Here is a 17,561-nt window from a genome sequence, read left to right on the forward strand (position 1 = left end):
ACACACACTGTCTCTCTCACACAATAGCCAAAGGCTATTTATTTGTTGTGGTTAATAATTCACAACAATTTCATCTCACACAAGTCAGCTGTACATGTTTAAACATTATAACATACATTTTGTCAAATTGGTATTGTTATGAAATATTTTTTATTGTGTCTTGCCCTGATGTATTTTACAACACAAAAGTGCAGGTTCACCATGTAGACCAATTTTAGGCAAATTTGTGCTCAAATTTAGGTCACTGATAAAGAGAAACGATAGTAACAAGGTCAAGTATAACTGTCATTATTCAGGCAATGTTACATGTGGTTGAAATTTCCTTTTTACTCACAGTAATTGTGATTTCATAAATAATACCTGTTGGAAAACTAGCACAAACAGCATTGGGCTTCCAGTCTCGTGTCAGACTTTACGTGTAGCTGGTCAGAGGTCAAAGCTCACGTGATATTTGGTTCTTGGTGCGGAGATTACTGGGCTTCCAATGTCCTTTTTAGGCTTTGTCTTCCTTGAGTAGGCCCACAATGCCATCCCTCCTGGAGGTGTAGGGAGCGTGCTTCAGTCTTAGCAGGTGAGCAGGGAACAGGTTGCCACTGGGCGCGTACATCTCCTCCCCCTTCTGGCCCATCAGCGAACGTAGCGTCTTGTTCCGGGAGAGGATCTTGTTGTAGAACTCCACCCCTCCCTTGGCATAGATCTTGGACAGGCCTGCAGCACGGCGGTCTGATTTGTAGTCCAGCCATTGGCTGACAGCGTCAGAAGTCAGCAAGTAAGAGACAGCGCCCAGGCCGAGCGCCACAACATTCACTACGCCCCTGAAGATCATAGGCCCAATGTGGAGCCTGAAGATCTGCTTCAGGGTCACCGAGTAGACCATCACTCCGGCCAAGCAGAATGGAGCTACAGCCGCATTCAGCACAGGCCCGCCCACCTCAAGACGAGCTACCTCCCTCGCCACGGCAAACTTCTGAGCCTCTGGGGAGAATACTAGAGCATCCTTCAGGGCCGTGCCGATGACACTGTCCCACTCCACCTTCTCGCCATTGATGAGTATGCTGCGGTTTGTGATGCCAGCCGGGTCGTCCAGCGTGCTGTTGAAGTTGGCAGGGATGCCAATCTGGGCACCGGAGGGAAGCCAGGGTACGCCAGCCCCAACAGGGTGGAAGCCAAACGACGCGAAGGCTCTATAACCATCAGGGGCGCCCACATCAGAATCCTTCAGCACCTGTTTGAAGAGGCTCTCCAGCTTCTCAGAAAGGCTGGCTGGTTCTCCTTTGTTCCAGGCCTGATACAGCTTCCTATAAGTGTTCTCTGGGAATAAGTGGTAGAACATTTGGGCTGCAAACACCCCACTGCACCCAGCGATAAGCAGCGGCGTCCGGTACTTCTGTACCATCACGGCATACTTCAGAAATGGAGACGCCATGGTCGTAATCTGTTAGACACAGACTTCAGAGGGATGGATCTGCAGAGAAACAGAATTATAACGTTAATGGTTTTATATCTGACAAAGCAGGTTTGACCTGGCTGAATGAGTGGTGACAAAATACTGCCGGTGAATAGGCCTACTCTTGTTTTAGGAATAACAAATACATACTCTCCAGTGTTTCCCCTATGATTTTTTTTTTCCAGCAGTGGTGGCAAGGATAGGGGGGTTAAATGAATACAGGGAAAACACTGCTCTCTATGAGAAGTTGGGGAACCATGAGGACTGAACTGTTTTTATTCTGCTGTGATTGCATACAACACATTCTCATAGGGATGTGTTGAGAATGTATGGGGTCCTAGAATTCATCCAGACTACCTGAACTTGATGACAACAGTGCATCGTGTAATAAAGGCGGCAGGTAGCCTAGCGGTTAAAGAGCCAGTAATCGATAGGTCGCTGGTTCGAATCCCAGAGCAGACTAATGTGTAGGTCGTCATTGTAAATACGAATGTGTTCTTAACTGACTTGCCTAGTTAAATAAAAAGTTACACAGTTGAAAAATTGGTCGATGTGCCCTTGAGCAAAGTACTTAGCCAACCTCAATTGCTCTGGATAACCGCGTCTGCTGAAAATGTAACAAAGTCTCACACTAATGTTCCAATTGGCAATTATGTTATCCTGTTGGTCAAATCCAAAATGCAATAGATACGTGTGCAACTAGAAGCCAGATTATTATGTTAGCTTGCTGGATAGCTAGCACAGAAATCTCAATAAAATAACGATAGCTGTGCATGACTGCCAGGCAAGTGAAGCAATACTAACAGCTTGAAAACACACACTGAACCAACAGGTAATGTTGCGTTTCATAAAACATTTGGATAACTCACATGCCATGGACATCTATGTAAGGGCAACTTGACAAAAAGGGTCGTCACTAATTACCACAGCCACAAAGTCGTACACCCCGCCTATTTCTACAATTTAATTTGATTTTAAACCTAACCTTAACCCTAAACTCAACCACGCTGCGAACCTTAAATTAACACCAAAAAAACCTCATTTGATTTTTCATACATTTATAGACATAGACACTTTGACTTTGTTGCTGTGCTATATAGTGGAAACAGATTATTACGAAGGCAACAACGCCGTAAAGTAACTGTTTTTTACGACAGTTTTATGTTAAAGTCTAGTCACTACGTTAATCAGTGACAAGTGCGTCTATCTGTTTACGCTGTAAGAATATCAAACACTGCATAGTGGGTTAAAGTAGTGTAATTTTAATGCATTCATGTTTTGCTATCGTAGTCTGCTGGAACAGTTTCATATACGTGTCACGCTATTCAAATGACCACAAGGGGGCATACTCTATTTTACCGCCGCTTCAAATAAGTGCAAAGCAAATGTACAGTATCAGTTCATTAGACCTCACCGAAGGAAGGACAGAGGCATTTGTAAAGTGTTCTAATATAGGGGCTACTCAATTTTACCACAGCTTCAAATAAGTGAAAAGAAAAGGCACAGTATCAGCCTATTAGATCTCACCGAAGGAAGGACAGAGGCATTTGTAAAGTGTTCTAATAGGGGCTGTTATAAATAACATATATTACTATATTTAGTGTGTGTGTGTGTGTGTGTGTGTGTGTGTCACAGAGAAAATGTTCCATCCTCTCTATTTGTCTCACATTTTCAGAGTCATAGCCTGATATGAATCATTTAGCTCTCCAGGCTCCAATATCACTGTTGTTCCCTGTTCTCCTCCAGACTGTTGCTGGAGCTGCCTGTCGCTGTGGGTGTGATGGGTAGAGAATGCTTGATTACCAACCGGTTCTTTTCTCTTTTTTTCTGGGGATTTACCAACCTCATGCATCTGGGTAATTACAGTGTGCATAACACACTTCTCGTGCATTATTACTGCCAGACACACATTGATCCGTGTAGGAATGTGTGTTCAGGCCCTGAGCTGTAATAATGTGCTCAATAAATGTCCAAAATGTCTGCGAGCTGTTATGAAATGTTTATGGTGTTGTTGGAGTATGCAGGAGATGCAAATGAAATGTAACTAGGTGGATGTGATGCAAGGAACATACATTACTTAGTCGGCACATTCGCTATACTTACACAACATTTTTTTGTGACAAAACCATCAGTAAACCTAGAGTTGAAAATGCCATGGAAACCCATTTAAATTGTATTTTATTTATTCGCTACATGGGAATTTGACCGCAAAAGTTATTATCTGCACTACGTATGTATGCACAGACTATCTGTAATAAGTACATTTGATGGAAGCACAACTCTGATGGGAACATACACAAGGGGTTCCCTTAGCCTAGGCTAATTGCGGCATTTGGCCAATAAATAAAATTGTAGCAAACCAAATTGTCAAGGAGAGACTGTCTATCATAGCCTTATACCCAGAATTCATGCCTCAGCACAATTATTTAATAATATTATAATAATATATGCCATTTAGCAGACGCTTTTATCCAAAGCGACTTACAGTCATGTGTGCATACATTTTACGTATGGGTGGTCCCGGGGATCAAACCCACTACCCTGGCGTTACAAGCGCCATGCTCTACCAACTGAGCTACAGAAGGATCTCTATTTCATGCCTTGCAAGCACGTGAGCCTCCAGCTTAGGCCAAAGCAAGCGAGAGAGGAGCCTTTGCATAGGCCACTGTTGATTGTGAAAATGGAAGCTTTTTTCATTGAATTAAAACAAAAGTTGGAGGTAAAAGAGCATGCCTGTAGTGAAAAGCCTATAAGGGGGATTTAGTATGTTTTAATATTGTAGTGGAAGATGAGAAGAACATTGGCATTGCCAAATTCCAGGCTACTGTGCAACTCTCTATTCAGGTGGGATGCAATTTTAGAACTTACATTTATTTATAATGGTTTGTTATATCATTATTATTTTATTATATCATTGTTATTATTGTAAGACTATTTATTTATTATTTATTAGATTTGTAAATATGCTAAACCTGTTTTGTTTAATTCTTTTGAGACATTTCATTGGCTAAATGAAATTTGATCTGTCTTTTTAATTGTGTGCTCTATATTTAGTTTAAGATGGGTTATTAGTAGGTCTGTTGTAAAATGAATAATATTAGCCTATTTCGGTCACTTGTTGGGTAGGGTAGGCAGTTGCGTTTGGTGGTAATTGCTACAATATAACCTGTTCAGAACTTTTGCGAAGATTTAAACCATAATTAATTCAGTTGAGCCATTTTCTTTGTCCAATTTAAGTTCCAACTGTAATGCTGTTTTCCACAATATAACAGCTTGCTCATAAATACCCTTACTTTTGATATTACCATAATAAAGTTCAGAAACCTTTGTCAAGGTGTGGTGTGGCATTATTATTTAGCTTTAGCTACTACAAGCCTATGATACTGTCTAAACACTGAACAAAAATATAAATGCAACATGTAAAGTGTTGGTCCCATGTTTCATGAGCTGAAATAAAAGATCACAGAAATGTTCCATACACACAAAAAGCTTATACCTCTCAACTTTTGTGCACAAATTTGTTTACATCCCTGTTAGTGAGCATTTCTCCTTTGCCAAGAGAATCCATCCACCTGACAGGTGTGGCAATAAAAGGCCACTCTAAAATGTGCAGATTTGTCACACAACACAATGCCATAGACATCTCAAATTTTGAGGGAGCGTGCAATTGGCATGCTGACTGCAGGTTTGTCCAGCAGAGCTTTTGCCAGAGAATTGAATGTTAATTTCTCTACCATAAGCTGCATCCAATGTAATTTTAGAGAAAGTACATTCAACCGGCCTCACAACCGCAGACCACATGTAACCACGGCAGCACAGGACCTCCACATCCGGCTTCTTCACCTGCGGGATCGCCTGAGTCCAGCCAGCCAGACAGCAGATGAAACTGTGGAGTATTTATGTCTGTAATAAAGCCTATTATTTTTGACTGGCTGCGCCCCTGCCCATTCATCATTCATGTGAAATCCATAGATTAGTAATGGTGGTGACTGGTTATAGTTGAAAAAGGAAGTAGATGAAAGCCTGAACATTTGAAAGTCGATATGTTGTATCTAGTATGAACAATTTAAGAGTTACTGTTGGTGTGTTATTTTATGCAAATGTATGCAAATTCATATAGTGATAGTCGATTAAAAAAAATATGAATTTGACATTAGGATAGAGTGAATATGTGAAATTTGGTTTGGTGTCTTTAGCTTGAAGGGTTCAATAATTAATGTTGATGAGTTATTTTACACAAATGTATATAGTTATAGTTGATCAATTAATAATAATTTAAAAGTTAGGATAAATTGAATATGTGAAAGTTGGTTTGGTGTGGTTTGGTGAATGGTAGGTATTATACTGTAGGCTAATATGTTCACATTTAAGTAGTTATTGTCACGCCCTGACCTTAGAGAGCCTCCGGCGACGAGCCCCAGTCCGGGGCCTGAGGCGAGGATTCCCAGTCCGGGGCCTGCGGCGAGGATTCCCAGTCCGGGGCCTGCGGCGGGGGTCCCCAGTCCGGAGGGTCCCTGCACCAGAGGCGCCACCAAAGTGGGGGGAGCCAATGGGGGGGGGGGGGGGGGTGTACTGTCACGCCCTGTCCTTAGAGAGCCTTTTTATGTCTCTATTTGGTTTGGTCAGGGTGTGATTCGGGTGGGCATTCTATGTGTTGTATTCCATTGTGTTTGGCCAAGTGTGGTTCCCAATCAGAGGCAGCTGTCTATCGTTTTCTCTGATTGGAAATCACACTTATGTAGCCTTTTTTCCCACCGATGTTGTGGGACCTTGTCCTTGTATGGTTGCTGTTGAGCCCTACAAGGCTGTATGTTTCGTTGGTTCGCTCTTTCTTGTTTTTCTGATTATCATTAACGAATATGATTAACCTAATCCATGCTGCATCTTGCTCTAATTCCACCAAAGACTATCGTTACAGTTATAATTTAGAGCACAGACCAGAGTTAGTGTGAGGCATAGGTAGCTAGCAACACCCAGGGCTAGAGCTGGACCAGAGCTAGTGCAGACCAGAGCAGTAGTTGTGGTCGCAGTAGTTGTGGTCACAGTAGTGATCAGTAGTTGTGTGGTTGTGGTCAGCAATTGTGGTGATTCGATGTGGTCAGAAATTGTGTGGTTTTGGTTACTAGATGTGGTCAGCAGTTGTGAACAGTAGTTGTGTGGTCAAAAGTGTTCTGGTCAGAAGTTGTGTGGTTGTGGTCAGTAGTGGTGTGGTTGTGGTCAGCAGTTATGTGGTTGAGGTTTGTTGTTGTGTGGTTGTGCTCAGAAGTTGTGGTCAGTAGTTGTGTGATCAGTAGTTGTGTGGTCAAAAGTTGTGGTCAGAAGTTGTGTGGTTGTGGTCAGTAATTGTATGGTCAGAAGGTCTGTGTTTGTGGTGTAATTGTGGTCAGCAGTTGTGTGGTTGTGGTCACTAGTGTTGGTCAGTGGTTGAGTGGTCAGTAGTTGTATGTTCAGTATTTGTTTGGTTGTGGTCAAATGTTGTGGTAAGTAGTTGTTTTGTCGGAAGTTATGTTTTTGTGGTCAGAATTTGTGTGGTTGTGGTTAGTAATTGTGGTCACTATTTGTGTGGTAGTGGTCAGTGGTTGAGTGGTTAGTAGTTGTGTGGTTGTGGTCAGAAGTTGTGTGGTTGTGGTCAGTAGTTGTGGTCAATAATTGTGGTGGTCAGTAATTATGGTGATTTAGATGAGTGGTGAATAGTTGTGTGGTTTTGGTCAGAGGTTGTATGATTGTGGTCAGTAGTTGTTTTGTCAGTAGTTAGGTTTTTGTGGTCAGAATTTGTGTGGTTGTGATCAGTAATTGTGGTCAGTAGTTGTGATGTGGTCATTATTTGTGTGGTCAGAAGTTGTGGGCAACAACGACGGGACGGCCTACATGGAGGAGGTGAGGGCCCTCGGAGTGTGTTGTCAGGAAAATATGGTGATGATAGTGGACTTCAGGAAACAGCAGAGGGAGCACCACCCTATCCACATCGACGGGATAGTCGTGGAAAAGGTGGAAAGTTTTAAGTTCCTCGGCGTACACATCACAGACAAAATGAAATGGTCCACCCACACAGACAGCGTGGTGAAGAAGGTGCAACAGCGCCTCTTCAACCTCAGGAGGCCGAAGAAATTTGGATTGTCACCAAAAACACTCAAACTTTTACAGATGCACAATCGAGAGCATCATATCGGGCTGTACCACCGCCTGGTACGGCAACTGCTCCGCCCACAACCGTAAGGCTCTCCAGAGGGTAGTGAGGTCTGCACAACACATCACCGGGGGCAAACTACCTGCCCTCCAGGTAGGTACACCACCCTATGTCACAGGAAGGTCAAAAAGATCATCAAGGACAACAACCACCTGTTCACCCCACTATCATCCAGAAGGCGAGGTCAGTACAGGTGCATCAAAGCTAGGATCGAGAGACTGAAAAACAGGCCATCGGACTTTTAAACAGCCATCACTAACATTGAGTGGCTGCTGCCAACATACTGACTCAAATGTCTAGCCACACTAATAAAATGTATCATTGTGGTCAGTAGTTGTGTGGTTATTGCCAGTAGTTGTGTTGTGGTCTGTAGTTGTGTGGTTCATTTGTGGTGGGGTCAATATTTGTGTGGTTGTAGTCAGTAATTGTGGTCACTCTTCACCCATGTCATCATTTTTGCCCTCTCTGTCTGTCTGCCCCTAGAGTCTTAACAGGTTAATAGACGATACCTAGACACTTTTTGTCACTCTAAACTCTGTCAAACAGCTGTAACTTTGTATTGGTAGAATTCGTAATCCAATAAGAGGGTTACAGCCCTACTCCTCTATAGAGACCGGCAAACTAGTTAGTTAAGTTATTTAGAACACGGAGAATGATCCTGGAAAAGAAGGACAATGCTAGTAAGCATTAGAAACAGCGCTAGCTGTTCAGTCTGAAACAGATGAACAAGTCAAGGGAATTTGAAAAGCTATGAAGACATTCATTCCCGCGAGACAAGCGTTGCTAGGCAAGTTGAGTAGTCAGTAGTTCACAAATCATGGGGATTTGTCGAGCTATGAAGACTTCTCTTTCACCAAGCAAAGCATTGCTAGGGAACAGTAACATTGGCAACACTGCTCCACTATGGCTAAAGCAAGTGTGAAAAACATGCTAACACCCACAAAACGTATTTGCTAGATTCATAATAGTTTTGTTAGACAAAGCTATAAAGTGACCGTAAAAATTTGATTTTAATGGAATATGCAACTGTTGTTGGCAAATAATTCATCTGCTAACATTAGCTTCTGACATGACTTACTGTGTGTAAAAAGAGAGCAGTTGATGGGTAACTAAAACAGATCTACTGATAACCTATTTCTAAAATGTATTCAGTTTTGAAAAGCAGAGAAGTAGAGGAAGATTTTGTACCCTCTAACTTTTTGTCCAAATTGTTACAAAAATTTACAGAAAATGTTGTTGATGCGTTTACAAAAATAGCTGTAACTTTTTTATCAAAATATAATTTTTATGTTCAAATGCAAGATTTGAGTAAGTTTTTGTCTAAGTTGTTGCAAAGTGGTCAAAGTTGCTGATTTGTGTCAAAAGTTGCATTATTGCATTTACAGTGAATGGAAGTTTGAAGTGATGATGTCACAATTGGGCTTTTTAGAATCTTTTTAGATTGAAGCTGCTGCGTAAGCCCCACAATAATAATAATAATAAGAAGAAGATTTAGAATTGGACATTTGCTTCACAAGTCCCGTTAATTATATATTCTGGGTGCAATTTTAATGGAATTGATGGAGAGAGTGAAAGACTATGACAGTGCTCAAGTGTGCACTGATTTAAAGCAACAATATTCAAGTGAAATGCTGTTTTAAAACTAATAAGTTGACCCCCGAAAGCCAGATAGAGATGTGTAAATTAGACTGTACCATATGCTGCAGAAAATGTAGGGACCACAATGGAAACAAGTCCCAGAATTTATTGTGCAATCTCGATCACTTTTTAAATTATTTGTGCATATATGTAATTTTTTTCTAGTGACAAATAAAATGAACCAATCAATCCAAGCTAGGAAGCGACAATTTGATGAATGGAAAGAGACCTCTGTTGCAAAACACCAAATCAGGGAGCAAAGGGCTGACTCCACATTAGAAGAGTTGTGTGACCAAATTGTGCCTGTGGAACAGTTGGGAGATGTCGCCCATGGCTATTTTCTCCAAGAGGATGTCTTGATGTCTTGATGAGAAAGTGGGATGTTTTGAGTTCATCAAAACTTGTCACACCTGTCAATTAACAGGTAAAGCTAATCAAGCTGGTACCACTGTTTCCCATTCCTGTACTCAACCAACCTTTTGTGTATCTGATAATTGACTGTGTTGGTCCTCTGCCTCGTTCTAAAAGGGGTAGTAGCTACCTGTTCACTGATGTGTCAGACCACTAGGTTTCCTGCTGCCTATCCTCTCAGGTCTATCATGACTGTGCTAAAACCTTTGACTCAGTTTATCTCACTGTTTGGAATCCCTAAGGTCATTCAGAGTGATCAAGGATCTAATTTCACCTCTAATCTGTTTGGTAGGGTTCTCCAACAGCTCCATATTAAACACAATTTGTCTAGCGCTTATCACATGCAAAGTCAAGGAGCGCTGGAACGTTTCCATCAAACACTTAAGTCTTTGTTGAGAGCTTATTGTACTGAGATGGATAAGGATTGGGAGGAGGGGTTGCCTTGGTTACTGTTAGCCGCTAGGGAGGTTTCACAGGAGAGCACGGGTTACAGTCCAAATGACCTTGTGTTTGGACATAGGGTGCGTGGACTTCTATCTGTTCTCCAGGATGACTGGAAGTCTCCCGAGCCCCCTCAGTCCCTGTTATCTTATGTGTGTGATTTCCAGCAACGCCTGTAAGCCGCTGGTGAAATAGCTAAAGAGAAGCTATCATCTTCACAGGAGAGGATGAAGGGCATATTTGATTGGTGAACTGAGCCTTGTCACTTTAGTCCAGGTGACCAGGTTCTTGCTCTGCTGCCAATTGTTTGTTATCCTTTTCAAGCAAAGTTTCAAGGTCCATATACAGTTGTGAGCCAGTGCACTGACAAACTATCTAGTTGCCACTTCAGAACGGAGAAAAGCACACCAACTGTGCCATGTAAATCTGTTAAAACCCTTTTATGCAAGTTCCTCTGAGAATGAACAGTGGGATTATACAGAGGACGATAAACCTGTTCTATCGCGCCTGTCTGTTCCCTTCTGGTCTCGTTTTCTTCTTTCCTCTTAAAGGTTGCCTCCTGTGCTCAAAGGTTGCTGAGGTCTGGGGAGGATGAGGTTGGCTGGGGCAAGTGGAAGTGTGAATACGTACCCCTCATTAATTTGGGACGTAGGCTGGGTCAATTTGTGTGACTGGTATGTAGTTCCGGGGTCCTTGTTGGTCCCCGGTTTTACGGGGGGGGGTGTTGACGACCCTCTCATTCCGTCTGCCGAATTCTTTCTCTTTGCTCTTATTTTCCTTAATAGGATGTCGGTGGGCGGAGCTGGGAGTGTCATCAGCGACATGGGACACACCTGGACCCGGGTGTGTCCCGGGATAATATAATAATAATAATATATGCCATTTAGCAGATGCTTTTATCCAAAGCGACTTACAGTCATGTGTGCATACATTCTACGTATGGGTGGTCCCGGGAATCGAACCCACTACCCTGGCGTTACAAGCACCATGCTCTACCAACTGAGCTACAGAAGGACCACATAAATACACCTCTTTCCCATTGATTGAGGAGACTCTCCATGCAGACACGCTGTTTGATTTTGGTTGTGGCATTTTTGTGGCCGGCCGGTTTGCTTTGGCATCTTTCAACACTCCTCATCACATCTATACACACAACCACTCATTTACACTATTGATTACTGACTACACACACCATTGTTTATTTGTACATAGGTTACCTCAGTTAATAATCATATTTTTGTTATTCCTTATCTCCGTGTTGTCTCCCTTTTTGTTACGGACTTCGAGCCGGTTCGTGACAGTTTAATGACATTCAGAGATTGTTATGCCAAACCTTCAAATTTTTATTTATTTAACTAGGCAAGTCAGTGAAGAACAAATTATAATTTACAATGACGGCCTAGGAACAGTGGGTTAACTTCCTTGTTCAGGGGCAGAATGACAGATTTTTTACCTTGTCAGCTCAGGGATTTGATCTAGCAACCTTTCGGTTACTGGCTCAATACTCTAACCACTAGGCTACCTACCGCAACATTCTTCTGCTGCTACCTTCCTGCCGCAACATTCCATACTGGGTAAGCCTAAGGTAGGGAGGGATGTGTTTTCTGTTTCTCGAGATTGACATAGTCTTGATTTTGGTGTTGAAAACGGAAACCATGATATCGAGGTGCCCAAAGTCGGTATGTTTGGTTTGTTGGTTGTGTGTTGCAGATGGTGGAAAGTTTGTTGCATATATTTTATGTTATTTTAAAAATCGGATTCCCCCACAGCTGATCATTGTCTGCAACTGTCTCTGATCATGAAGTGATGAAACAGGTAGAGAGAGTGAGCTCGTCTGTGGTGGTCGTCGAACCCTCAACTTTCTGGCCTGTAGCCCTGCTTGGCATCCACTGTGCCAAAAAAGCATGCTGAAGTGACTAAGTTGATATCCACATTTATTTATGATTTTTAAATTGAACCTTTATTATTAATTAACTAGGTAAGTCAGTTAAGAACAAAGTCTTTTTTACAATGACGGCCTACCAAAAGGCATTCTGGGGGACGGGGGCTGATTAAAAATATAGGACGAAACACAGAAAGACAACACTACATAAAGCGAGAACGAAGACAACAACATAGCATGGCAGCAACACATGACAACACAGCATGGTAGCAACACATGACAACACAGCATGGTAGCAACACATGACAACACAGCATGGCAGCAACACATGACAACACAGCATGGCAGCAACATATGACAACACAGCATGGCAGCAACACATGACCACACAGCATGGTAGCAACACATGACAACAACATGGTAGCAACACATGACAACAACATGGTAGCAACACAACATGACAGCAGCACAACATGACAGTAGCACAACATGGTAGCAGCACAAAACAGGGTACTAACATTATTTGGCACAGACAACAGCACAAAGGGCAAGAGGGTAGAGACAACAATACATCACACAAAGCAGCCACCACTGTCAGTAAGAGTGTCCATGATTGAGTCTTTGAATGAAGCGATTGAGATAAAACTGTCCAGTTTGAGTGTTTATTGTAGCTCTTTCCAGTCGCAGGTTGCAGCGAACTGAAAATAATGACATTTTTTTAAATAAACAAAGGGTCACTATAGTTATTTTTATTTGTGGTCTTAAACATTATTTTGAGTAAATTATATGAGGGGGGAGGGTGTTCAATCTATTTTACAGTACAAGGGGAGGGTTGTGTAAAAATGTTTGTTTTTTTGTTGGGGAGGGGTGCATTTTTCTTTATGACACCTTGAGATGGACCAGCCCTGATCTGTCCCTAATGTTATTTCATTTTTAGATAGACCACTCATTGTAACTGTGCATACATTACACATTGATGCTGTGAGATTCATCAAACCTCAGTAGAATTATCTACACAAAACGAGCAAGAGGCTATGATCAACTCCAAGAGAGAAAGCTCCTCTTTGCTTTTCCCTACACAAGTCTCCATGGCAACTGGCACTGGCAGACATTTGAGAATCTCCTGGCCCTTAAAAAGGGAACAGTCAAAAGAAGGAGGTTACCCATTCCCCGGAAACATGCTGGTAATAGAATGGATGTTGTGTTCCTCACATAAAGGTTTAAGATCTGGGCTTGCTGCAGCAGTCTTTAGACCAGAGTCCTACTACACCACAGCCTCCCTCTACTCTACCAGCATGAATATGAACACCAGTTCAGTTTAAAACCGCATCCCTTTCGTAATCCCCTTTTAATTCCACTGAGCGAGGTCACTAGGCAACATGGAACACATGCTTGCAGGACAGAAGGAGTAAGATGTATTTTAATGATGGGAGAAAGGAGTTATGGCTGCCACGGTGACGAATGTAAAGCCCTGGCTGAGGGTCAGTGGCGTCAACGTCATTGCTGTTTTTTCAGACGTCACTGGCCGAGCAATCTAGGGTGTCGAATGGAGATTGGTATTATCAAATGCTACTCGTTGGTAACCTTTGGAGCTCTCCCTCATTTGACTATGGATTTTCAGTATTTATTAAGCCTGGGTGTTTGTAGCCTACATAAAGGTCAAGACACTAGTGGATGGAAAGCTTTTGACTAATCTGAATACTGCTGCTAGTGATCTGTATAATTCTTTCATGCAGTATGTCATGCAGGTGAAAGAGGACCCAAAAGCGACTTAACAGAAACAGAGTTTATTTAAGTCCAAAACGGAATAACAGAAATCCTCTAGACTTGTAGAGGGGAAACAACTGGAGAAGCGGCCACAGACTGCAGGTCGCTTCGGGTAGGCGCAGGCCGTAGTCGACAGAGACACCTGCTCACACGCAGCATCTGATGAAGGCAAAAAACACGACAGGACAGGGCGATACACAATCACGGCAAAAACACGACAGGACAGGGCGAAACGCAATCACAGCATGGTGAATACAATACAAGGAACCGACGGGACAGGAACGGAACACAAAGGAATAAATAGGGACTCTAATCAGGGGAAAGGATCGGGAACAGGTGTGGGAAGACTAAATGATGATTAGGGGAATAGGAACAGCTGGGAGCAGGAACGGAACGATAGAGAGAAGAGAGAGCGAGAGAGTGAGAGAGGGAGGGGGAGAGGGGATAGAAGGAGGGAAAGAACCAAATAAGACCAGCAGAGGGAAACGAATAGCATGGGGAGCACAGGGACAAGACATGATAATAAATGACAAACATGACAGTACCCCCCCACTCACCGAGCGCCTCCTGGCGCTCTCGAGGAGGAACACTGGCGGCAACGGAGGAAATCATAGATCAAACGGTCCAGCACGTCCCGAGAAAGAACCCAACTCCTCTCCTCAGGACCGTAACGAAAAAACGATAAAAAGGGAAACTAGGGTACTACTCTAAAAAAAAAAATGAGAACTAGGGACAGACTGAGACACAGCAAGGGCAGGGACAAGAACAGGAGAGATGCGATGGCAGGGAACAGACTGAGACCCAGCAAGACCAGGAGCAGAAGCAGAAAAAAATTACCAGACTTCTTCTGCGCGCAGTCTGAACACGCAGCCACGAAACGGCGCGTGTCACGCTCCTGAGTCGGCCACCAAAAGCGCTGGCGAATAGACGCAAGAGTGCCTCGAACACCGGGATGACCAGCTAACTTGGCAGAGTGAGCCCACTGAAGAACAGCCAGACGAGTGGAAACAGGAACGAAAAGGAGGTTACTAGGACAAGCGCGCGGCGACGCAGTGTGCGTGAGTGCTTGCTTAACCTGTCCTTCAATTCCCCAGACTGTCAACCCGACAACACGCCCATAAGGAAGAATCCCCTCGAGATCAGTAGAAGCCACAGAAGAACTAAACAGATGGGATAAGGCATCAGGCTTGGTGTTCTTGCTACCCGGACGGTAAGAAATCACAAACTCGAAACGAGCGAAAAACAACGCCCAACGAGCTTGACGGGCATTAAGTCGTTTGGCAGAACGGATGTACTCAAGGTTCTTATGGTCTGTCCAAACGACAAAAGGAACGGTCGCCCCTCCAACCACTGTCGCCATTCGCCTAGGGCTAAGCGGATGGCGAGCAGTTCACGGTTACCCACATCATAGTTGCGCTCAGATGGCGACAGGCGATGAGAAAAATAAGCGCAAGGATGAACCTTATCGTCAGACTGGAAGCTGGGATAGGATGGCTCCCACGCCTACCTCTGAAGCGTCAACCTCGACAATGAATTGTCTAGTGACGTCAGGAGTAACGAGGATAGGAGCGGACGTAAAACGTTCTTTTAGAAGATCAAAAGCTCCCTGGGCGGAACCGGACCACTTAAAACACGTCTTGACAGAAGTAAGAGCTGTGAGAGGGGCAGCAACTTGACCGAAATTACGAATGAAACGCCGATAGAAATTAGCGAAACCTAAAAAGCGCTGCAACTCGACACGTGACCTTGGAACGGGCCAATCACTGACAGCTTGGACCTTAGCGGAATCCATCTGAATGCCTTCAGCGGAAATAACGGAACCGAGAAAAGTAACGGAGGAGACATGAAAAGAGCACTTCTCAGCCTTTACGTAGAGACAATTCTCTAAAAGGCGCTGTAGAACACGTCGAACGTGCTGAACATGAATCTCGAGTGACGGAGAAAAAATCAGGATATCGTCAAGATAGACAAAAACAAAAATGTTCAGCATGTCTCTCAGAACATCATTAACTAATGCCTGAAAAACAGCTGGCGCATTGGCGAGACCGAACGGCAGAACCCGGTACTCAAAATGCCCTAACGGAGTGTTAAACGCCGTTTTCCACTCGTCCCCCTCTCTGATGCGCACGAGATGGTAAGCGTTACGAAGGTCCAACTTAGTAAAGCACCTGGCTCCCTGCAGAATCTCGAAGGCTGATGACACAAGGGGAAGCGGATAACGATTCTTAACCGTTATGTCATTCAGCCCTCGATAATCACGCAGGGGCGCAGAGTACCGTCCTTCTTTTTAACAAAAAGAACCCCGCCCCGGCCGGAGAAGAAGAAGGCACTATGGTACCGGCGTCAAGAGACACAGACAAATAATCCTCGAGAGCCTTACGTTCGGGAGCCGACAGAGAGTATAGTCTACCTCGAGGAGGAGTGGTCCCCGGAAGGAGATCAATACTACAATCATACGACCGGTGAGGAGGAAGGGAGTTGGCTCGGGACCGACTGAAGACCGTGCGCAGATCATGATATTCCTCCGGCACTCCTGTCAAATCGCCAGGCTCCTCCTGAGAAGTAGGGACAGAAGAAACGGGAGGGATGGCAGACATTAAACACTTCACATGACAAGAAACGTTCCAGGATAGGATAGAATTACTAGACCAATTAATAGAAGGATTATGACATACTAGCCAGGGATGACCCAAAACAACAGGTGTAAACGGTGAACGGAAAATCAAAAAGAAATAGTCTCACTGTGGTTACCAGATACTGTGAGAGTTAAAGGTAGTGTCTCAAATTTGATACTGGGAAGATGACTACCATCTAAGGCAAACATGGGCGTAGGCCTGTCTAACGGTCTGAAAGGAATGTTATGTTTCCGAACCCATGCTTCGTCCATGAAACAACCCTCAGCCCCAGAGTCAATCAAAGCACTGCATGTAGCACCCGAACCGGTCCAGCGTAGATGGACCGACATAGTAGTACAAGATCTAGATGAAGGGACCTGAGTAGTAGCGCTCACCAGTAGCCCTCCGCTTACTGATGGGCTCTGGCCTCTTACTGGACATGAATTAACAAAATGTCCAGCAACTCCGCAATAGAGGCACAGGCGGTTGGTGATCCTCCGTTCCCTCTCCTTATTCGAGATGCGAATCCCTCCCAGCTGCATGGGCTCAGTCTCAAAGCCAGAGGAGGGAGATGGTTGCGATGCGGAGCAGGGAAACACCGTTGATGCGAGCTCTCTTCCACGAGCCCGGTGACGAAGATCTACCCGTCGTTCTATGCGGATGGCGAGAGCAATCAAAGAATCCACATCTGATGGAACCTCCCGGGAGAGAATCTCATCCTTAACCACTGCGTGAGTCCCTCCAGAAAACGAGCGAGCAGCGCCGGCTCGTTCCACTCACTAGAGGCAGCAAGAGTGCGAAACTCAATAGAATAATCCGTTATGGACCGTTCACCTTGGCATAAGGAAGCCAGGGCCCTAGAAGCCTCCCTACCAAAAACTGAACGGTCAAAAACCCGAATCATCTCCTCTTTAAAGTTCTGGAATTTGTTAGAGCAATCAGCCCTTGCCTCCCAGATAGCTGTGCCCCATTCTCGAGCCCGGCCAGTAAGGAGTGAAATGACGTAAGCAACCCGAGCTCTCTCTCTAGAGTATGTGTTGGGTTGGAGAGAGAACACAATCTCACACTGCGTGAGAAAGGAGCGGCACTCAGTGGGCTGCCCGGAGTAGCAAGGTGGGTTATTAACCCTAGGTTCTGGAGGCTCGGCAGGCCAGGAAGTAACAGGTGGCACGA

General features: G+C 44.1%; 1 protein-coding gene across 2 annotated transcripts; it reads right to left on the reverse strand.

Moving 5' to 3' along the window:
- Positions 1-131: 131 nt before the first annotated feature.
- On the reverse strand, positions 132-2,572 carry tmem177 (transmembrane protein 177). Of its 2 annotated transcripts, none has more exons than XM_046341323.1 (2): positions 2,317-2,572; positions 132-1,465 (listed from the first exon to the last, which is right to left on the reverse strand). In XM_046341323.1, the coding sequence occupies exon 2, from the start codon at positions 1,424-1,426 to the stop codon at positions 494-496; it is 933 nt and encodes a 310-aa protein (XP_046197279.1). In that variant the 5' UTR covers positions 1,427-1,465; positions 2,317-2,572; the 3' UTR covers positions 132-493. The 2 variants fall into 2 exon arrangements, with proteins under 2 accessions (XP_046197279.1, XP_046197318.1); XM_046341362.1 differs by having other exon boundaries at positions 2,504-2,524.
- Between the last annotated feature and the right edge of the window lie 14,989 nt (positions 2,573-17,561).

The sequence above is a fragment of the Oncorhynchus gorbuscha genome, linkage group LG01 (assembly GCF_021184085.1).
Source record: "Oncorhynchus gorbuscha isolate QuinsamMale2020 ecotype Even-year linkage group LG01, OgorEven_v1.0, whole genome shotgun sequence".
NCBI lineage: Eukaryota > Metazoa > Chordata > Actinopteri > Salmoniformes > Salmonidae > Oncorhynchus > Oncorhynchus gorbuscha.

Coding starts and splice junctions, on each gene's coding strand:
- tmem177 (XM_046341323.1), bottom strand. CDS start 1,426: ATGGCGTCTCCATTTCTGAAGTATGCCGTGATGGTACAGAAGTACCGG.